General features: G+C 36.1%; 1 protein-coding gene and 1 long non-coding RNA gene across 2 annotated transcripts in view; both read left to right on the forward strand.

Annotated features, from left to right (window-relative positions):
* LOC309480123 overlaps positions 1-24,871 on the forward strand; it is a 390,541-nt gene that overhangs the window by 149,214 nt on the left and 216,456 nt on the right. The window lies entirely within an intron of this gene.
* On the forward strand, positions 5,133-7,453 carry npbwr2b (neuropeptides B/W receptor 2b). The gene is made up of 2 exons (XM_082144421.1): positions 5,133-5,178; positions 5,369-7,453. Exon 2 carries the CDS (start codon positions 5,537-5,539, stop codon positions 6,560-6,562), a length of 1,026 nt encoding a protein of 341 aa, XP_082000547.1. The 5' UTR covers positions 5,133-5,178; positions 5,369-5,536; the 3' UTR covers positions 6,563-7,453.

Consider the following 24,871-nt stretch of genomic DNA (forward strand, 5'->3'; position numbering starts at 1 on the left):
TCTCAATGCTATTTATGTATGATTTTTTTCCACCTTCAACATGTTAATGAAAGCGTAAGCGTAAGTTCTACCTGAAAGACTCCACGTTGTTAATTTATAATCTTGCGCAGCTTGACATCAAATATAAAAGACCAATCTTATCCTCCTATTTTGCTGCCTGTAGGTGTCGTAGCGAAGTTCCCCTCCATCCTCCCCACCACCACCAGGATGGCTTCTGTCCACTCGTCCGGGGGTAGGCTCCGCCCCTGCCTCTATCATCAAGCAGGATCTACCAGTTACCTTCAAGACCTGGACGAAGGACGGGGCCCACGCCAAAGAACTTTGAGACAGAGCTTGTTGAGGGTTCATTTATTCATTTTGTCTGTAAAATCATTTTACAAAATAAAATTCATTCATACGAGAATCCTCCCGAGTATTTTTGGTAGAACTGTAATTCTGGTATATGAGACAAAAAGGATTTGGATTGCAAAAGAAAACATTTAAGGGTGTGTTCTGTTGCACTTACTGCTGTCACACAACTCATGCTTAAAATAAAACCACTTTTCTCTGTTCAGTTTGGTTCTAACCCGAATTTTGGTCACTCTGAGTCTTTTTTTTTCTTTTTTTATAATAGGTTTAATAAGACTGTACATGCAGTGACAGCACAGCAGTGGTTCACATATGAAAGGATTTGAATTTTTAAAAGCTCTTTGGATAACAGCCCACCATGACATAATTATCCAATTACTAACAAGTAAACAAGCCAATATTCCCTTTGCAATTATTCGCTGAATAAATTCAGAGCGAATGCTTAGGGAAGAGTAAAATAGACTTCCCACTGAATTTCTAGCCTTGTCTCAAGGCACATATTGTGTGTTCAAATATCAGAGAGAAAAAGAAAAAGAAAAAAATATATAAAAATGAAACATGAAGAAAAAAAGCAGATAAATGCTCTCAAACAAAAGGTGTAATCACATGCAATCACAGTTTTTTATCACATGAATACACCCAGAACATGTAAATAATTTAGCGCTTTGATTGTTATGCAAATAGACTGTGTGTTAGCATGATTATATGCTTGAAAGCTTTTAACCAAAGAAAACAAAGAAATTAATTATTTTCTTAAGCATGGATGCAAAAAAAGAAAAGAAAAAAAAAACGTACAAATCACTGTAGCTTTGGTGAGTATGAGACTTCTTCTCGGTTACACTATGCAACTATACATTTCAACTAACTCTCATAAGAGTATTAGTATACTGTAGTAGGCTATTAGGTTAGGGTTAGGTGTTGGGTTCAGATTAGTAGAACAAGTTGATGTATTTGCAAAGTTACTTATAGTCAGTAGAATGTCTGTTGGGGAGCATCACAATAAAGTGTAAGCAGATATTAAGCAGACAGTCTACTAATACTCTAATAATGACTGATAGTTGGCATGTACACTGTAAAACAATATATGATCAATAAGTTTTGACAACATATGTTACACAATTTTCAACTTCAAGTTATACCAGATTCAGCTCATTTTAAAGTCAGTTTAATGTAATTTACTTATATATCCAAGCTGACTGCAAAAATGTAAGGTGTAGTTGCAAGGTAAATAGAATGTCTAAAGTGGATCATCGAAATAAAGTGTTACCAAAAAATCGTACCAACTATAAACATTTGATTTCGGTAGAGTAGATTATTTAAATTCATATTGCAAATCAAGATGTATTCAAAACAGCCACAAGTTGCACGTTACATTTCTTTTGGCACATTAAATCTTTTTGCTATCTCTTCTCACTTTTTACATACAATTTAGCATAAGACTACAAGTATACATTTTACCAGCAAGGCAGCCTTTGGTGGCTACTCACAGCCATGAGCAGACTCATCGCATGGACAAATTCTCATAATTATCAATGATTCCATTGTATCACTGTGTCCAATCATCATATATTTAAGGTATGACAATTTGTGCATGCTATGAGTCTTCTCATGGCTGTTAGTAGCCGCCAAATGCTGCTCAGCTCCCTGCTCCCTTGAAACTATCATCAAACCGTCACCTTGCTCCCAACTCCTACACATCAGCATCTCACAAATTTCTCCATCCAAAAAGCTCTTCATCCTTACACATAAATAATGGAACAAACTCCACACTGAGAATCAGAACATTTGATTTGACAGTTCAAATGAAGTGGAGACACATAGATGTAACTATTTCTAGAACTCAAACTCATGCCATTTTATCTTCCTCCCATCCTCCCATTTCAAACTATCTGAAAATTTTGTTTGCCTCCACAATCCCCTTTCATAAAGCGTTCATAATATTTCTCTCTTTTTGGTTATTTGGTGAAAACTTTGATAGCCATGGTACATTTTGCCAAATGTGAGTCTAACCTTAAAGTCCCCCCTGTGGTCAATAATTTGATCGCTTAAAACTCATCTTTGATCACCAAAATTACATATTTAAAAGTTTTTATCCTTGAAAATGTTTTTATTCTTGCCTTAAAATATCTTGAATGTAACTCATTTAGTATGCTGTTCTGTGAATATGCAAATTAGCCCCGCTTCCACTCACTCACACCAGCTCAGAGATCCACTCGTTGACGATCACACGTTGTCGTGATCGGTTACAAGGTAGGCCTAGTTTATGACATCAGAAACACTAGCGATTTCTTTTGGTTTTTGGTTCACAGCAGATTTTAGGAGAAAATACTCATACATTTATTTGTTCTGCTCAACGAATAGGAATATATTTTGAAGAAAGTTTGTAACCAGGCTGCATTGGGCCACTGTTGACTTCCATAGGAAAAACATATACTATGAAAGTCAATGGTGGCTCAGAACTGTCCAGTTTCCCACATTCTTCAAAATATCTTCCTTTGTGTTCAAGAACAAATAAATGTATACAGGTTTGGAACAACTTGAGGGTGAGTAAATTATGACAGAATTTTCTAATTTGGGTGAACTATCCCTTTAAAGCGCTGTCAGACCTGGGATCTTTCCTCTCAGCATGCACACGTAATTAGCTCTTTGACACTTGGGAATAACATAAGTCAATTTCCTTTGATTGTTCTAAAGCGAGCCAATCAGTCACACAAGTCCCCTCTAAACTATCATTACTCCATGCAGCTTATAAAGCTCTTCATCGGGAGACACAGATCAGGAGTGCTGGCGCAGAAAGCCAAAGAGGTCTTTTCCTTTAATAATGTAGTGATGACGAGGAACACAAGGGTTATAATTAAAAAAGGATGAAATTAAAATGACAGCAGGGTATCTGCTATTTCACCTCACTAATTAACGTTACCAATCAACATCAGATAATGCTTAGCCTTAAATTCACATTCACCGCTCACATTAACAATAAGCTTCTGTGCAATTAATACCCTTGTCCTCAGCTGACTTCAGCTCATGGTCACAATTAATCCTGCCTTATCATGTAATGACTATAGCAGAACCTTATCCTATTCATCCAACAATAGAGCAGCCAAACACCTGCATGAACGGACTCATTCAAACGCAATCATTTGAAAAAAAATAAAGCCTCAAATGATAGAAGCTGAAAATGAGAAAAGAGAGAAAAGGCTTTATATTTAGTCACTGTAGTCTGTAATACCATTATTAGTTAGTCATAACCTCTTCAAGAGTAGCAACCTGTATTGGCACTGTGAAGAAAGGAATATGCAACAGTGTCAATACTGAGGGTCAGAATTCACCTTCTTCAAAAGACCTTTTGCTGTTTTCTTACTATTACACATGCAGGAACTCACTGAAACTTATCCACTCCACAATAATATTATCAATCATTCAAAAGCAGACTAATTTAAATCACAGCTATAGTGAAATATACTTCATAATCTATTTTCAAAATCACTGTTTTTGACAAAAAAGTGTTCATGGGTTTCTCCAAAAAGCCTCATGCCTGCTAAAGTTACTAATTTTTCAAGTTACACAAGGTTTTGCACAAGGTCAATTTAAATGCTAACACTTTACAATAAGGTTCAATTTACTTAAATGAATGCATTATAATCATGAACTAACAAACACAACATACACCCTTTATTATTGTAGGCTGATGTTTAGACTATTCTTCATTGTTAATTCACGATAAGCCATAATTAACCACATTTATTGATCTACAGGGGTAGATGTTATGTTAATTTCCACATCTTAATACATTTTCATCTCACACTGTAAATGTCAACTATTGCATTAACTAAAGCTAACACTTTAATTTACTAAGTTCTTCTAAATTAAAATGTGTGGGATGTGCACTGGTGAATACCTCTATAAAGTAACTCCATTTTAAGATGGAAATGCATCATTTATTTCATAATGTTTTAAAAGTATTTCTCTGTCACTCCTAGGTCGCCAGTCAAAGCTTCCAGACTGTGAATCATCCATCATATCTTATGCAACATGCCAACCACTCACACTTATGATGACTGGATCAGGGCATATTGAGCCAATCACTGGATATGATGCTGCACAATAAGCCAATCATTCACCATTATGGTAACTGGTTGTGATTTAATTGAACAGTCAGCCAATCGCTGGACACCACATCCTCTAGCCTGGCTTGCTATAAAAAAAAAAAAAAAAAAAAAAAAAAAATATATATATATATATATATATATATAATTTTTTTTATATATATAAAAACATATATATACATATATACATATATATATACATATATATATACGTATATATATATATATATATATATATATATATATATATATATATATATATATAAAAACCTTACTTGACTAACATGTACGTGAACTTTGCATAATTTTAGGTTCACAATTATATACGTGCATTATATATTTAAAATGCTGTAACTGCTTTTCCCCCCACAATTTTAAACAGCTTTTTGCCTTTCAATTTTAATGTTAATATCCGTGCAGATTCTCTTTTAATTATATCTCAATAGTTGCATGCATATATAGCTAATAATTATAACAACATTAGAAAATTAGGGACATGTTTTTTTTTTTTTTTTTTTTTTTTTTTATGTAATTTACCAAAGGACAACTACCCACACAAACAATCAAAAAGAATGCGTGACTCTTTCAAAGATCTGCGGAGAGCGCGAGGTAGAATGTGACGTCACCAGTCGCACTTCTTTCCTACTTGTTGGGGAAAGCGCGAGCTACGCTGCCTGGCGCAGAGAGGGGACAGCGCGCGCACGGAGAAAGAATATCAAACACGGTAAGACCTCGCACCTTTTCACTGTTAGCTGTTGCTTCTTTTCTTTTAAAAGTAACATTTGCAATTCGTATATGAATATGCTACATTTTGTTCTGCATGTTTTGTTTTAAATTAAATTATTACATTGTAAGTTGTATAGCCTAATTCGCGCATATGTTATAAGTTTATCAGCGTACATTTGTTTGTACAGTCTGTTTTCTGCAGGATGCCAATGTATTGTAAAGCTCTCAGATCTCGTGACGCGCAAAGAGACAGATGAAAGACATCGACCACCTTAGACTCGTGGAGAGATCTGCGAAAGCGAGAGCGCAGCTTTATAAAGTAAAGCACTTATCCCCGGAGGCTCAGCTGTTACAGTATGGAGAACATCACGAGCCCCTTCATCCCAAACCCGACATGCAACTACAGCATGGACATGTACTATCACAACTCTCACAACCGGAGCGATCTGAACTGCACGCCGCCGGCTGACTACTTCTTTTACGCAGATCTGTACGTGGTTCTCCCGGTCATTTACTCCGTGATATGTGCCGTAGGTCTGACGGGCAACACGGCGGTCATTTATGTTATCCTCAAAGCACCCAAAATGAAGACGGTGACCAATATGTTCATTCTGAACTTGGCGATCGCCGACGACCTCTTCACTTTAGTGCTCCCCATCAATATAGCGGAGCATCTGTTACACTACTGGCCGTTCGGCGAAGTGCTTTGTAAAATTATTTTAAGCATCGATCACTATAACATATTCTCCAGCATCTACTTTCTGACTGTTATGAGTGTGGACCGGTACCTGGTGGTGCTCTCGACCGTGCGCTCCAAGCGCATGCCGTACCGCACATACCGGGCAGCCAAGATAGTGAGTCTGTGCGTGTGGATACTGGTGATCCTCATCGTCATCCCCTTCACCGTTTTCGCAGGAGTCTACATCAGTCCCGACGACTTCGACAGGAAAAGCTGCGTGCTGAGTTTCCCAAGTCCTGAAAGTTTATGGTTCAAAGCGAGCCGGATTTATACACTCATACTGGGCTTTGCCATTCCGGTGTCTACAATTTGCATTCTTTACACCATGATGCTGTACAAACTAAGAAACATGCGTCTGAACACCAACGCCAAAGCGCTGGACAAAGCCAAGAAGAAGGTGACTATCATGGTGTTTATTGTACTGGCCGTGTGCCTGTTCTGCTGGACGCCCTTTCACCTCAGCACCATCGTAGCGCTGACCACAGACCTTCGGACCACACCGCTTCTCATCGGCATCTCGTACTTCATTACCAGCCTGAGCTACGCCAACTCCTGTCTGAACCCGTTCCTCTACGCCTTCCTGGACGACAGCTTCAGAAAAGCATTCAAGAAGATGTTAGAATGTAGACCAACCCGAATTTAACACACATTGAAGAGACGAATAACGGGGGTGTGCACCATTCGGAACTGAATTCCAGTTCGATTCTTGGATTTGAATTAAGGTAGCAATCAGGATGCGGGTTTTAGCAATTGGAATATATCTAAATAAAATATAAAATATATTTTGAAATATGTTAAACAAATGTCTAATATTTTATATTTGAATGATTCTGTAGCTTGTGGCCAATTACCAGCCCCTTATTAAAATACAGTTAGGCTATGATCAAAACTGAATACTGGCTGTGTTCAGCCCTTATAGGCATTTTATTTTTGAAATCATTGTCGTTCCAATTCAGTATTGTAGTTTCTGCCCAATTAGATTCAAATTCACACTGATTAATAACAAAATAAACACTGATTAAAATACAGTAAATCGCTGTGTCCACTACTTCAGATTCTCCTGTCCCTGTGTGGCTCCCCAATAATTAAAGGAAGTATTTTCCTGACACTAAATTCTAAAGTGAGAGTTTGTCTCCCTCTTGTGCTCTCTCTGTGATGAACTATTTTGAAATGTGCTCAAATAATTTCTAACAACAGTGCCATGAAAACTTGACCTATAGGAATAAAAAAAGTGATATCAAGGATGACATCATGTGTTTCTCAAACAGCAGGGCATGAATTCGTGTGTATATATTTGTATAGACCTGCTTTTGTCACATGAAACGTCATTACTTCCGGTCCAGCATCATAGTGTCTTAATAGCACTTTTGAGACCGATGTTTAAACGTGCATTATCCTTTCTTTTAATGAATGAATATAAATGTGAAATATTTTTGTTTGTGTATATGAAGAGATGTTGGTCATGAAGACATGTTGGTCATGTAGATCGATACAGTAAAGCATACTATTATGGCTTTTTAAATACTAGGTCTAAATAAAATGGAATAAATCAATTGTCTTTCATTTAGCCTGATGCAGATGTCAAATATTGTTAGTGTTCCTGGACTCTTTAACGGCCCAACGTTTTAAATAACGCATAATCTAATGTATTTTTCTACCTCCGAATGTTCCTGAATATACTCTCTCTCTCTCTCTCTCTCTCTCTCTCTCTCTCTCTCTCTCTCTCTCTCTCTCTCTCTCTCTCTCTCCTGTCACGCGTGGGTTACGCCACCTGGCGGTCTTGAAAAGTAACTAATACTGGGTTTGTGCGCGTTCTTAGAATGCCACCACAACACTGAGCAAGAGTCACAACATGTCACAATCCGAGTTAGTCGCTCACACATTGAAACAACCTATATACCTTTTGAAGAAGCTAGGCCTATATTATTTAAATTACGAACAGAACATCAGCTACATGCCATGGTAGCCATAAATAATAAAATTGTGGTAACTTGGTTTCACAATAAATGAATAAATAAGTAAATGAATAAATAAATGTGTGACAGCTTATATATATATATATATATATATATATATATATATATGCGTGTGTGTAGACATTTATATCGGTAACTGCACGCAACAGACAGAAGAGGGCAGCGTGCATTTACGTTTTCTGCATAATATCCCAGCATTTATTTCTAGATATAATATCTACATTTTCTAGCTTTAAGATCTGAATGGATGTGTCTTAATTCATATTAAACCATACTTACAATTGCCAGTCACATAGTGCCAGTCACTTTTAAAGTGCATTATTATTTATTATTATAATTATTATTATGCAAGCACACCATTATTTGCATGCTCCTATCTTTTGATAATTACTAAATAAGTGTTATATTTAAATAATACATATACATATTCAAATAATATGTTATATTCATCTTAACACACATTCACATAGTCTCTCCAGTTACCTAAAATAGGGCCTAGCTACAGCAACAACAACAACAACAACAACAACAACAATAACAACAACAACAAAACTTAAGATGTTGATCATTAGCTTGTTGACAACCATGTCACAAAATCAGTAAACAAGTAAATAATAATAATAATAATAATAATAATAATAAGCTTCACCACCTGATGGTAAGACCAGCTAATAACCAGCTAGAAACCAGTAAGAGTTCCAGGTAACACTATACAATAACAGGGCATGAATAATCATGTACTTAAACCTGAATTAATAGTTACTTCAACATGAACTCATGATTAGTGAAGATATGAACTAATCATGAACCAATGAAGAGTGATCCTTAACTATGACAGGAGTCATAATGATTCATGCATGAATAACAGCAGCCTTAAACATATGGGGCCCTATCTTGCACCCAGCGCAAGTGACTTTGAACACCGACGCATGTATCATTCCTATTTTGCACCCGCGCAAAGCGCGCTTTTCCCTCCACAGAAGCACGTCGGTAAGTTAGGAAATACACTTGCGCTCCCGGGGGCGGTTCAGCGCAAAGAGGAGGCGTGTTCCGGCGCAAACGTTCCTTCATGCTATTTTGCAGGTTTAGAAAACAATTGCGCCACTAACCAGGAAAAAATAGTTTAAAGTCAGTGGCGCGTTGCGCATGTTATTCAAATGCTATTTTAAGGGCGCATGCTTGGCCATAATCAATGTAGCGTGTGACCAACGCGCATACACTTTGATTCTCTCATCTACACAGAAGCAGCAGTTTTCATTTTTGCAAATCATACATTATTACGATAGATAGATAGATAGATAGATAGATAGATAATTAGATAGATAGATAGATAGATAGATAGATAGATAGATAGATAGATCGATAGATCGATAGATAGATAGACAATTTATTATAAAAGCATACATCTAGCTTACACATTTACCCAAATTATCATACGCCTGTTTAACCGAAGTTAATTTGGGTGGGTTTCAATGTAACTTCTCTCTTTTACGGCCGTGACGAGAGCGTTGCTCTCCTTGGCTGTGAACCGCTCCTGGCGCGCGCCTGGCAAATCCCCGCTATGGAAAAAGCGCCTCTGCTCTTAAAGGGAATGTGATATGACGCTCTGATTGGTTTATTTCACGTTACGCCCAAACCACACCTACGAAGAATGAAGCTACTTCAGACCAACCCATTTTAGATTTGCGCCTGGCGCAAGAGTCATTTATCCCGCTGGGAAAATAGCAAAGGCGTCGAGACCCGCCCACAAAAATACTTGCGCTTTGCGCTTGACACTTGCGTTTCAGATCGTTAAAATAGGGCCCATTAAGTTCAAAAGACATGTTTGATAGTTAATGTTATAACATGTTTGATAGTTAATGTATTAATTAACGTTTAGGGGTAAACTAAATAAATCAGGCTCTGTAAGAATAAATATTAAATATTTTGACTTTGAAACACATTTAAACAATTTATTAGTCATAATTTAAACTATTGACATCGGCAGCTTCATCATAAACATTACTGAAAGGCACAGGATTAGTTTGTCATTAATTTCATTGATCCTCCTTATCAAACATAGAAAATACTACATACACTAATAATTTATCTAAAAAGATCCTAATCTATTTTGTGATATTCTCTTTCCCATCAAACTAAACTGGGACTTACAACAGTTCCTGAGGAATCAGTTCCCAAAAAAATAACCAAACCGGAAACATGAACTAAGGTCAGGGGAACGTTTGCTGGGATCATGATGATACTGTACCTCCATTCTCTGACTTTTTGAAAAGCCACGCAACATCACTTAACTGGGCTGAATACTAGTACATGTGTATTTGATTGTAAATTTATGATAAGTAGTGAATTAATTATGATGTGTCCCCTCAAGTAAAGTCATGACACAGTCATGCATTAACAAGCCATTACTTTTTGTTAGTGTATGGTTAGTTAATCATGAGTTAGAAATGATGTGCCCCCTCAAAGTCATGACATAATGATACATTAACAAGCCATTAGTTGATGTTAGTGTATGGTTAGTTAATAATGAATTAATTATGATGTGCCTCCTCAAGTTAAGTCATGACACAATGATACACTTACAAATCATTAACTAAAATATCATTAACTTATACCCAAGCAGATTCGGAGCGGATCTTCTGTCAGATAACATCTCCAAAATGTTAAATACCCTTTGACTAGTAACCAAAAGTCCAAATCATAGTCTCTGCTGCACCAAGTTAACTGATATAAATACTAGTGTAGAACATTGCATAGAAACCGTGTCTATTCCTCGTTTAGTGAGATCAAATAATAAATCTACTGCAGGATCTAGGAAAAATCTAATTGTTATTTATGGAATTAATTTTGATCCAATAATAATGAACGTAACTTTTCAAGAAACTAATGAAAATATAAATTGAAACTGAATAAAATATCTTTGAAACTGAAAAATAATAAATCGCAGGCAAATTTTTGGACTTCGTTTTTAATACACTGCATGTTTTGCTAACTATTTCTCATATTTCGTTCGCTGATCTGAACTTACAAATGCGCTTCCAGAGATTTCATTTACGCTTCTGAAGTTTTCGTTTACGCTCCCAGAGTTTTCGTTTGCTGTTCTGACCAAGCGGCAACATTCTAATCTGAAAAATGAAGCCTACCCGGAAGTGCGAAAAACTGCAATACATCGAAAATCCGCTAGGGGCAGGTCCCAAAAGGGAGCAAATGTCCATACACCCCCATGTTAAAATGTCCGTTTTCACAGCATAAATTCATGTTTTTACAGGTTGGTCCCATGGACTTTTATTGTATTTTTCGATAGGTTCCGAGTGCCTGACAACTGTGAGGGGGGTGAATTTTTTTCTAACTCGTTAGTTTAGATCGTATTTAGATATAAAATGTATGACAAATAAGGGCGCGATTCACAGCTTGATTGACAGCTGACAACGAGCATAGGCTGCGCCGAGTGGAATTCCTGAAATTTGACGTCTCGGCCATGATCTGACACAACACATCATACCTGTAAGTTATCCTTTCTGAACATTTGTATGTGGCCTCAAAACCGTTCTTCAGAAGTCTATGGGTGACGTCACAGACGCTTTGTCCATATTTTTTACAGTCTATGGTTCTGACACATTTCTCTCGTGGGGGCGGGGCTAGTAGCAGTGTGCTCTTATTGGCTACTGAGTTTTTGATTGACAGCTTCTTCACCTGGAAGTGAAGACGTCAGTGCTGTGTTTATGTGTGGATGTGAGCGTCTGTAAGCGCAGCTTTCTATTTCATTTTAATGATATTAAGTTTATATCTGTATTTTTTTGCTGCTACACTATATTGTTGAGATGATTTCTTATAGAAGGAATAGTACAGACGAATGATATCATTATCATTAGCCATCGTCGCTATAAGGTTACTGGATAGCCTACTCGTGGTAAGTCAGATTTATTTATTTTTAATCAATACTATAGCCTACTAATACTATTTATAATACAGTACTGGCTTTTTTCAGGTGAGAGCCCATAACATTATACAGCTGTGTTGTCTTGATTTAACTTAGCCCAATCATTACATGACTTGTTTATCTACATTCGGTTACAGTCTTCGATTATATCATATTTCCCCCCAGCCACCCCAAACATCATTGTGCTAGAGTACTGTACAGTATATGTACTGTAGCCTACAGTACAAAAAGTACTGTATCAGTCAATGATGCCATTGGACCAGAGCGCTGTCAATCACTGCCTGATTCAACTTTGGCAATGTAAAGCCTTTTTTTTACCATGCCAATAAAGCTATTTAAACCTGAATTTCTCAATTGCTGATTAATTTGCGATGCAGAGTTTTTGAAAGAGGAGAGAAACGACTTGACCACAGAACACGTCTCTGTTCATAATAATAAACACTCAATTATTTTGAAGTATCTTGAAAATTATTTAATTATTTTGAAATTATTTATTCTGATTACTTTTGTGTGATAAAGATGACTGATAGATAAAGCTATTATATGTAGCTAGTATGAGTAAATGCTTTTTCTGTGTCCATATTTGACTAATAATAATGCCACAAATTGCACTTCAAATGAACATTTCTGAGAAAAATGTTTAATCTTTAATAGTCTTTAATAATAAATATATGTCCAAATTAAAACCTTAATACATGCAAGTAATTATGACTGAAAACATCCAGCAACTGGGGAATACACAGCCATGGATATATGTTTATAGGGGTATACAGCCATCTACTGGTTACACAACAGTATTACATATGATAAATGCTTCATGACTCCCGAGGTAAATATTTAAGCTAGTACTGTGAAATCCCTTAAAACATTTATATAATTTGTTTGGAAAAAATATTGTAAATCTGCAACTTGTTACTGTATGTGGGGGTTCAAATTAGTTTGTATTGTTAGATTATAATTCATTTCCTCTCTCATTTTCCAGGAGTGGAGCAACTTTTCCATAAACATAATTCTGATGCTGACACAGAGGATGGAGTGATAGTCCCAGAGATGTCCCTATCAGACAATAATCTTACTTTGTTCAGACACATCACCTTTGAATGACTGGGATCTTGATCTTCAGACACCTTGCACTTTATTCTTATTAGTCTATGCTGATCTTGGATTAGCATACCAACAGCATATGAATGTTAAGGGCATAGTTCACCCAAAAATACAATTCTCACTTATTTTACTCACCCTCATGCTGTCCCAGATGCATTTTACTTTCTTTCTACAGATAAACACGAATTAAGATTATAAGGAAAGTAATCCATCTCGGTGAGTCCTAAAGACGCTTTAAAAACCACACACAGTGAGCGTGACGGTAATCCATGCGACCTCAGCGAATGAATCAATGCCTTCTGAAATACTAATAATGTAAACTGTTTTAACTATTAAAAATCACTTCCGACCAACTGTCTTGCGTACATGGGTTACAATCCACTTGTATTATGGACTCACAGAGATGGATTATTTCCTTAAAAATCTTTGTCTATGTTTATGTGAAGAAGAAAGTCATATACATCTGGGATGGCATGAAGGAGTAAATAATGAGAGAATTCAAATTTTTTTGGGTGGACTATCCTTGTACTGCTTGTATCCAGTCACTGCTTTGCTACTTGAACTGCAACAGGAACTGCTCAAAGAATCATTGCAACATTTAAAATGTATATGAATTTTTAAAATGTATTCTGTATTTGTAATTTTTCATTTTGTATAGTAATGTATATGAGAATACTGTACATGTAGGCCTATATTATGCAGTTAATGTTTTGTGAATTCTGGTCTTTCCTGTCACAACATAATTGCATCCAAGACCTTCACTTCGATACTTGTGTATATGCTTTAGTGACAATGAAAATATGAATTCAATTAAATTTACATTCTTTAATTACATTAATTTAACTGGTTGTATAAGTCACAATTGAAATGGTTGATGATTGTTAAAATATATTTACAATTTTAAATCTTAGAAGGTAGTTTTAATTAAATGAAATAACTAAATACAATTATCAGTTAAAAAAAATGGCAACAAGAACATTCTTTGTGTGACATATGTAATGAAATGCCCTCTGAGGTTTGTATCATCTGACAGCAGGCCACGATTGTAATTTTCATATTGTTTAAATTCCTCTTATTTAAGTGATAATTAATTTTGATGGTGTAAATGTATATCATGCTAACAATGAGTAGTGTGATGGCCATGGTTGCCAACCTTGATTAACATTACCTGAAGTGAAACTTTCTTGACGGCTGAATATACAGAATCACACACGTTTGCTAGTATTCTCTTTAAATTGTAACAGCTCAACCTAATCAGAGCCTAACATGCAAAAGAATCATCAGGAATAAACAAATATTCTCCGAAAACATTGGACACTATACAATATTTTAAGTATTATATACAGTACTTTAATGTAATATTACACCTGAATAGACTGAATAGATCTCTTGTGCTCCTAAAAGCTTCTGTCGACAAAGTAGTAGCAGCAGGTAAATACAGATAATATTAAAAAACAAACCTAACTTAATATCATTAAAATGAAATAGAAAGCTGCGCTTACAGACACTCACATCCACACATAAACACACCACTGACGTCTTCACTTCCAGGTGAAGAAGCTGTCAATAAAAACCTCAGTAGCCAATAAGAACACACTGCTACTAGCCCCGCCCCCACGAGAGAATTGTGTCAGAACAGCAAACGAAAACTCTGGGAGCGTAAACGAAAACTTCAGAAGCGTAAATGAAATCTCTGGAAGCGCATTTGTAAGTTCAGATCAGCGAACGAAATATGAGAAATAGTTAGCAAAACATGCAGTGTATTAAAAATGAAGTCAAAAAATTTGCCTGCGATTTATTCTTTTTCGGTTTCAAAGATATTTTATTCAGTTTCAATTTATATTTTAATTAGTTTCTTGAAAAGCTACGTTCATTATTATTGGAACAAAATTAATTCCATAGTTATTTAAACAGAAAATGTTGCTATTAGTAAACAAAAACTATTTCTAAAGCTAGGTCTTAAACATTAGATCACTCACACCTAAGGCAGTTATTGTAAATGAAATAGTCACAGATAATAGCTTCGATGTACTTTGCCTTACTGAAACCTGGCTTAAACCAAATGATTATTTCGGTATTAATGAGTCTACTCCTCCTGGATACTGTTATAAGCATGAGCCCCGTCTGATTGGTCGTGGCGGAGGTGTTGCAACCATTTATAGAGATATTCTAAATGTTACTCAGAAAACGGGTTATAAGTTTATTTCATTTGAAGTACTTGTACTAAATGTTACGCTCTTAGATGTTAGAAAAACATCCCTATTATCTCTAGCCTTGGCTACTCTATATAGACCGCCAGGGCCTTACGCTGATTTCCTAAAAGAGTTTGCAGATTTTCTCTCAGACCTATTAGTCAATGTTGATAAAGCATTAATTGTTGGAGATTTTAACATACACGTAGATAATCCAAATGATGCGTTAGGAGCTGCGTTTACAGATTTATTAAATTAATTTGGGGTCAAGCAAAACGTCACCGGACCAACACATCGTCTTAATCATACACTCGATTTAATTATATCACATGGAACCGATCCAACCGATATAGATATCATTCCACAAAGTGATGAAGTCACTGATCACTACATGGTAACTTGCATATTACGTACTGCTGTAATATGTCATGCGGCGTCGCGTTATCAACCAGGCAGAACAATCCTCCCATCCACCATAGATAATTTCTCAAATTGCTTATCTAATCTGTCTCAGCTGCTGCCTGAACCCAAACAAACAGATGAACTAGAAGAACTAACTAGCACTATGAGCACCATTCTCTCTAGAACATTGGATGTGGTTGCACCTATTAAATTAAAAAAGGTCAGAGAGAAAAATAAAGCACCATGGTATAACAATACTACGCATGTTTTAAAGAGAGAAACCCGTATTTTAGAGCGTAAATGGAAACAAACTAATTTAGAGGTCTTTAGAATTGCGTGGAAAGACAGTATGTCACGTTATAAAAAGGCCCTAAAAGCGGCCAGGGCTGAGCACCTCCGCAAACTAATAGAAAACAACCAAAACAATCCAAGGTTTTTATTTAACACCGTGGCTAGACTAACAAATAAACAGACGTCACCCGAACAAAATATCCCGTTACAGTTCAGTAGTAATGATTTCATGAACTTCTTCACTGAGAAAATAGAAAGCATCAGAACCACAATTATAAACATTCAATCTTCAATCGCGCCTTATAATTCAGCTTCAATTATCACCCCGCAAGAACAATTGTGCTTTACAACTATAGAACAAAAAGAGTTAAATAAACTTATCACTACATCTAAAACAACAACATGTTTATTAGATCCTATACCAACTAAACTACTGAAAGAAGTGTTACCTGTAGTGGAAGAGCCTCTCCTCAATATTATTAACTCGTCTTTATCTTTAGGTCATGTTCCAAGAACATTTAAACTGGCAGTTATAAAACCTCTCATTAAGAAACCACAATTAGATCATAATAATCTAGCAAATTATAGACCCATTTCAAATCTTCCATTTATGTCTAAAATATTAGAAAAAGTGGTGTCCGCTCAACTGGGCTCTTTCTTGCAACAAAATGATATCTATGAAAAGTTTCAGTCTGGATTCAGACCGCATCATAGCACTGAAACTGCGCTCGTTAAAATCACAAATGATTTACTTTTAGCTTCTGACCAAGGCTGTATCTCAATACTAGTTTTACTTGATCTTAGTGCTGCGTTCGATACTATAGATCATACATTACTCTTAGATCGACTACAAAATTATACTGGTGTTCAAGGACAAGCACTAAGCTGGTTCAAATCATACCTATCTGACCGCTACCATTTTGTCTATTTAAATAGAGAAAAATCGATCATAACTCCAGTAAACTATGGAGTGCCGCAGGGATCTGTATTAGGCCCTCTGTTATTTTCAATATATATGATGCCACTTGGAAATATTATAAGGAAACATGGAATTAGTTTCCATTGTTATGCTGATGACACTCAAATATATATTTCATCACGGCCGGATGAAAACGCTACATTTTCCAAATTGACAGAGTGTGTTAAAGATATAAAAGATTGGATGACGCGTAATTTTCTTTTATTAAATCCAGACAAGACAGAGGTAATACTTATCGGTTCAAAAAACCGCCCACAAAACCTCGCACAATACAACTTTAACATCATAGGATGTCCTGTTACTTTATCCTCTACAGTAAAAGACCTGGGTGTTATACTCGATTGCAACCTGTCTTTTGAAAATCATATTTCATGTTACAAAAACAGCCTTTTTCCACCTTAGAAACATTGCTAAGCTACGTAATATGCTATCAGTTTCTGATGCAGAAAAGTTAGTTCATGCATTCATGACCTCGAGACTGGATTACTGTAATGCTTTATTAGCTGGTAGTCCTGCATCCTCAATAAACAAGCTACAGTTAGTCCAAAATGCCGCCGCTAGAGTTCTTACGAGATCAAGAAAATATGATCATATAACACCGATTTTATCATCACTACATTGGTTACCTATAAAGCTCCGTATTAATTATAAGATATTGCTACTGACTTATAAAGCCCTTAACGGCTTAGCTCCAGTCTATTTAACGGATCTTCTATCACCCTATAATCCATCGCGCTCTTTAACATCACTAAATTCAAGGCTTTTGGTCATACCTAGGATATCCAGAACCACCAAAGGAGGGAGAGCATTTTCACATTTGGCTCCAAAACTCTGGAATAGTCTTCCTGATACTGTTCGTTGCTCAGACTCGCTCTCCCAGTTTAAAACTAGATTAAAGTCGCATCTCTTCAGCCAGGCATTCATATAATCCTACAGTTTAAACTACAATCCGGCCTCTAGCTCATAAATGCCAGAGGAGAACTGGCCCCCGACTGAGCCTGGGTTCTCCCAAGGTTTTTTTTTTCTCCATTATGTCACCTGATGGAGTTTTAGGACACCATTAGGTCACTTGATGGAGTTTTTCGGTTCCTTGCCACTGTTGCCTTTGGCTTGCTCAGTTGGGGATATTTTGGGGATATTTAATTTAATTTTATCAATCAATAAATTCCTCTTGAAACAAACTTTGTTGTATTATTTTAATTGAATACTGTGAAGCTGCTTTGATACAATCTGTATTGTGAAAAGCGCTATACAAATAAACTTGACTTGACTTGACTTGCCTTAAAATATGAATAAACATATACAATAAGAGTGCCATCCTTATTCCTTTACACCCATGGTAAAAAAAAAAAAAAAAGAATAAAAAGATACGAATTATGTGTAGTTCTTTTATTTTTATTTCTACAATTAAACATATATGGACTTAAAAGAAAGCCTAAACATACCTGTAAAGACACACATATGGCACATTTATATGTAAAATAGGGCATAAGCTATAAGCGAATGCTAATCAAAGCATATACATTTAAACAACAAAACATACATTTAATTATTGTACATAACCTTCTGAAAACTCCCAAATACAACATACATGCAAACATGTCTTTAATTATTAATTCTGTTTCAAAGCAGTCAACATTTATGAGATTAAAATGCCTGCACTACCATATGAACACAACTAACGTGCCGAGCGAGCACTGAGTGCGCCATGAGTGTCCCACCAGAAAAAAAAAAAACCCTACATGAAAAGTATCTATTACTAAACATAGGCCTAAATTAACTATAACAATCAGAAAACGTTTTTATTATATACATTTATTAGTGGTAGTTATTAGTCTATTTTCCACCTTTATTTAGACGGATCTGTGTAATTAATGGCTAAATAATCATGCGCCATTCCAATTATTTGATACAAAGCTGCAAATGGCAGATTATGACTTTACAATTTAAATTATGGCAGTATTAAATCATGTTTAATTCAAATTTAGATTACTTCTTATTTATTCTTACAGAGACTGATTGATTTAGTTTACCCCTAAACTTTAATTAATGCATTAACTATCAAACATGTACTAACATGTTTAAGGCTGCTGTTATTCATGCATTAATCATGACTCCTGTCGTAGTTAAGGATTGCTCTTCATTGGTTCATGATTAGTTTATATCTTCACTATTCATGAGTTCATGTTGAAGTAACTATTAATTCAGGTATTAGAACATGATTATTCATGCCCTGTTATTGTAAAGTGTTACCGTGTTCCAAAACAGCTAGTTTAATCAGGATTTTCCTGATACTTTTAAATAGTGACACTAGATGGCAGTCATACACTTTTAGTTACTTTGTTCTACTTGTCACCTGTGAGGATATCTTGTGCCATTGGCTGCTGATCTTTGGCAAAACTGTGACACAAATAGATTTGGTCCCTGCAATTGCATGCATGACCATGACAGGCATTAGACATTATGTGATCCTGTGTCCTTGTAATGTTAGGGCTCCAAAGGAAAAGCTCTGGAGTTGACTGTCAAGTTGCATTGATTGTGATTGGGTCACATTGCTGCAATTGACTTTGTGACATTCCGTTCCAAACACTGCTGCCGCTGGCCTTTGATTTGCCCATCACCTGCATCCGACATTGAAGCCCCCGCTGTATTCTGTCTCCACAAGTCAAACACTTGAACACACAGGGGGAACCTCCTGCAAACTTCAATTATGTCCCAGCCTCCGTACCCTCACAAATCAATGACATCGACTAACTGTTGACGAGATTTGCATCCCGTCTCGGGGAATGTGTCTATCTGCGATAAACGAATGGATGGTTGCACAGAGAATGATCTCATTGTGCTTCTCTGCACAGCTGGGTTTAAGAGTGTGTGTTATTGTCCATAAGGGTCAATACAGGTGAAGGCAGGATTCGATTCAATGCAGAAAGAGCGGTAAGTTTGTTACAGACGCATTGAGTGGACATTGTGATGAAACTCGCATTTCATCCTGAATCATCTGCCAGCTGCCTCCTCCTCAGCTTTGGAAATGTGGATCGCAATATCATCCGCTTGTTCACAATACAAATGGGCTACTGGCTCAAACAGCCCAGCATGGAAACCCTCACTGGCCAATTATAAGCTCTGACTGTGTTCTATATGATGAGAGGCTCTTAAATCATTTCTGCATCGCACTGATGTCTGGACTGACTCATGGTGCCAACATGCAGATGCAGATTTAACAAGCTCCCATCCTGTCTGGCTCACGTCCATTCCCGACAATTAACATTTCAGTTATGTGGCATTGATTCAGCTGTATACAAGGCATATTCTCCTCTAGGCAGAAGATAAAAACATTGGACGCCATTTAATGCAACATTTTCAACCAAGGCTCATTGGAAATATGCGACTCTGGCTACATTTCTGCAAAACTGCAAAATGTACTTGTACGTTTCACTGCAGATTCCCTCTGAAATAAACACCAGAGGCAGTAAAACAGCAACAACTTTTCTTCAGTTTTCACACAAATTATAATTATGGGGTAAATTATCGATTAATAAAGACTTATACAGCGTTGTAGTACATGCAATGCAGAGCCCTCAGATGTGAGTATCGCAAAACATGGTGGTATCATGGTTGCCTCAGCATAAGTATTTTTAATTTTAGGGTAGGGTTTAGTGTAGGGGTTAAGTTAATTTAAACCAGTTACCGGACACCAAACTGTGGTGAAACGTGCCATAAACGGGTCATGAACTGCATTTAAAAAAAAAATTTTCTTCTTTGTGGTCCACTTATACTGTTAGCAAGATTTCAAAAAACATCCTAATTTAAAATGTGCTATTTTCCATACTGTTTTTTACACTCTCTTTAAAATACTCTGAATTCTGTCCGTAGTCTTTGCGCTGTGTTCAAGATCAACTTTTTGGCCATCTCTTTATGGTTAATAAACCCACATCTGCAAAGTGGAAAAATAAAACAATATCGCTTATAGCGCCATTTGTGGACACATCACCTGAAAAGTGCAGCAAAATGCACCCGCATTGCACTTATTAGGTTTTGCAGAAATGAGGCCAGAGTCACATGTTGCTTTGTTAACAAGTCATATGCTCATAATTTGAAAGGCTTGTGTAGACCTTTCTCATCTCCTGATGTAACATTTGCTTCTGTCTTCTGTCTATTGATCTGGGAAGACTTGAAAAAATTGATCACCAACTTATAAATGACAAAAGAGCCTGCCAGAATGGATCTGGATTACAGTGTTTCCATGGTACCCAAAACACTTATGAACTTGGTGAAACCTTAAACGACTTCATGTCGACATAGTCTACCATTTTGTGGCATATACTATTTTTTTTAATCAAGTAGGTCTATAATATTTAGAGATAAAGCTATAGCATTCCCATTCCTCTCAAGGTAGCTCGGCTTGCTAAGGACCCGCAGGAATTTTTCACTTTGAAATCTCCATCTTTGCTCATGGGCACTTGCTCTGTTTGTTTCTTCTAACTTGTAAATGCCATGTGACTAAATACTCAGGAGCCACAGGAAATGATGAAATCACGATGTACACTGTTCAAAAGTTGATCCGTTTTTTTAATGTTATTGAAAAAAGTCTTAAGCTCGAGGCTTAATTTATTTGATCAAAAACAGTGAAAATTGGGAAATTGTATTACAATTTCAGTATTAAAAATCATCACTTATCTATTTTAAAATGTATTTTAATGTCATTTATGAATTTACAGCAGTCATTACTCCAGTGTCATATGGTCCTTCAGAAATCATTCTAATATGCTGATTTGCTGCTCAAAAAACATTTATTATCAATGTCGAAAACAGTTGTGGTGCTTTTTTGCGAATTTCTTTCGGGGTCCTTTGATTAACAACATTTATTTAAAATAAATGTGATCAATTTAATGCTTCATGCATCTTACATGCAGCTCACTACTGACTCATTAACATAAAAACAGCAAACAGGGGAAAAAATATAAGGCCATTTCAAAATTTTAAGAGACCACAAAATATCATATACCGGCATAATATAATATAATATAATATAATATAATATAATATAATATAATATAATATAATATAATATAATATAATATAATATAATATAATATAATATAATATAATATAACATGACATAATATGACAAAACATAACATAATTACAATTTATATGTTTCTTTCTTGGCAAAAAAATTATATTGTCACAAATCGCAAAAGGCTGACAAATTGAGAAACATGCTTTTTTGGACCCTGCTATAGCTGGGCAGCTTGGGCTAACCATGCTTTGCTAACCTAACCAGCTAAACCTTGACTAACAATGATCTTGATTTATACACAACAGTTGAAAAATAAAGAATTTCTTCTCAGCCATTTCCCGTAAGCGCTTATCTGCCCTTCAGTTCTTGGGTGAGGTGAAAACAGTTCACACTGAAAGACATAACAGATAGATATCTCATCTAAAACTTAAGTGGAAAAATGCATCACACAAAGGTGTTAACCCCACTTTATTTGTAAGGTGTTTCTTCAGTGTCATAAATCAATCCTTTGGGATTTGTGGGAAGCAGAATAAAGTGAATTTGAACACAGCAATATAGTGACGTAGGCCTCTACAGCCTCCTGACCTGTGTGTAGACCCCAGACACAGCTAATACCTCCACAGCAGCCAGAAGAAATATGTCTCCCTGCTGACCGTTGAATTATGGGGGCTGTATCCCTCGGTTTTAGCCTTGGGACATGGAGGTGTGTATGTGTGCACGAGTGAGGCCACATAAGCATCAGTCTGCTGCACTTTTTATTACCCCACACGTCTTCTTGCTGTCACCGCATTGCTGATACTAAGACATCATGGATTCACTTGGCATACACACACACAGCATAAACACACACAGGTTGATTTACATCAAACAATCCATCTATTTGTGGTCCTTCATTGACTGATGGTGTTCAAGCCTCCACAACTTCATCCCTTGGTCAGTACTGAGCACATAAATCATAAGTCACAAACTGTAGTATTATAACCCAGTTATGGGGATTGGTTTGAGAAATGACAGAGTGGAGAGAGGGGGAGGGATCCATGATTTTCAACAAATGGTAGCCTGCGCTAATTGAGAGGAGTAGAGAGTGCTAAAGCACTAATGAAATGGCGTTGTGTGATGGCAGAGGGTGGCACTTTCTTCAATCTGTTAATGTGTGACAATCCTTGTGTGTTGTGCATATCAAGCAGAGATGGAACTTTGCATTATTGATGTGTCACTCTTCAGACAGGTGAATAAATATTTTAAGATCAACAATATATATATATATATATATATATATATATATATATATATATATATATATATATATATATATATTCATAGACTTCTTCAATTGTTCTCAGCTGTTTTTTTTGTTTGTTGTTTTTTTACTCCAGGAGCCAGATGTTATGATGAATATTATGTGGCGACCCACAGTGGCTGACCTTTGTTTTAAAAAGTGGGTGGGACAGAAGTGTGTGTGTGTGTGTGTGTGTGTGTGTGTGTGTGTGTGTGTGTGTGTGTGTGTGCATACTGTGTATACTGTGTATATATATATATATATGAAGAGTTCAGATGCAACAGCCTCTAAATGCCATCTGAAATTTTCTTATAGAATGATCATTTTTATCAAGCTTGTATATTTAAGTTCAGTAATTTCACTTAAATGATAATTCATAGGTAATCTTCATTGCCATTTAAGTGAAATTATTGAATTTAAATATACGAGCTTCATAAAAATGATCATTCTATAAGAAAATTTCAGATGGCATTTAGAGGCTTTTGCATCTGAACTCTATATTCATATATATATATATATATATATATATATATATTACAATCCTTTGGGATTTGTGGGAAGTTAGTCCTAACTTCTAACAATAACAATATAGACTACAATATACAATATAACAATATATACGTCTAGACTAACAATATAGTTAGTCCCAAGATTCTTCACATTAGTGAATAAATATGTAGATTCACACAAAAAGCTAGTGTGCCTTAATGGTGTGGTGGTAGAACTTTTGTCAGAGAGGTTCTGGATTCTAATCCGGCCTTCTATAGTTTTTATTTTTTATTTTATTTGTTTTATTAAAACCAAAGGTGTTCATCAGTGATTGTATATCAAGAGCATGGACATGTTTGTGTGCATTTTTGTTTTGTGATTTCACCGGAAGGAACAGAGCCACTGCAGTGGCGTTAAGACTACTCAGTGTGCATGAGCGCCAAGAGAATTGATAACAACAGCAAGCATGATTTCAAAAACAACACATTCCAGCAATAGATCACCTCTTATTTAAATAAATGAATGAATTGCTAATCAAATGAAGATGTTTCATTTGTATTAGGTACATCCGTTGGTAACGTTACCACCTGTGTGTGAGTCTATTATAAAATTTTCACATTTTTGGAGCCATGGTGTGCCAACTTTTTTTCCTATTTTATTAGGTACATCCGTGCCACAAGATGTTTCAAAAAGTGGTGGACATAGACCCTGGCAAAGAGTGGTGGGTATGTCCCACCTGCAAATTACGCCTATGGACCCAACACAGTTCACATGCACATCATACATAAACAATAATGTCCTTAATTTCAAACTTGTATGTGTTGTGACACATTCCTCCCATAACCATCATTACAATGTTGTGTGACTTGTGCCACAGTAGACCTTCTGTTGGCTTGGGCATCATTATTCATACATCATGAATAATACACAATTGTCCTTGACGATCACATCACATTTTATTCATCGTTACAATTCTTTCTATGAAATAAATCCTTTCCTTGGTCTGTGGTGATGAAGTAGATTCAAAAGAAAATCTACATCCACCCGATTTTGAACGCATGATGTTTTCAGTGTCTGTGCTAATTCAAGTGCTGAAATTTCATCTGTTCCAGATGATGGAAGTCTAAAATGCATGTATGGATCTCGGCTCAGTGTAAGGAGCCACTCAAGAGCCCCCTCTGTCAAATTGAAATTAGTTCAGTATTATATTTAGTGTATTGCTATTTAAATTATATTTCATAAACAAAGTTCGAGAGGAGCACGTTCAAATAATCAATCCA

Source organism: Leuciscus leuciscus, assembly GCF_965113295.1.
Source record: "Leuciscus leuciscus genome assembly, chromosome: 18".
In the NCBI taxonomy this organism is placed as follows: domain Eukaryota; kingdom Metazoa; phylum Chordata; class Actinopteri; order Cypriniformes; family Leuciscidae; genus Leuciscus; species Leuciscus leuciscus.

Excerpts from the sequence above, each read along its gene's own strand:
- npbwr2b (XM_082144421.1), top strand. The coding sequence starts at position 5,537 with ATGGAGAACATCACGAGCCCCTTCATCCCAAACCCGACATGCAACTAC.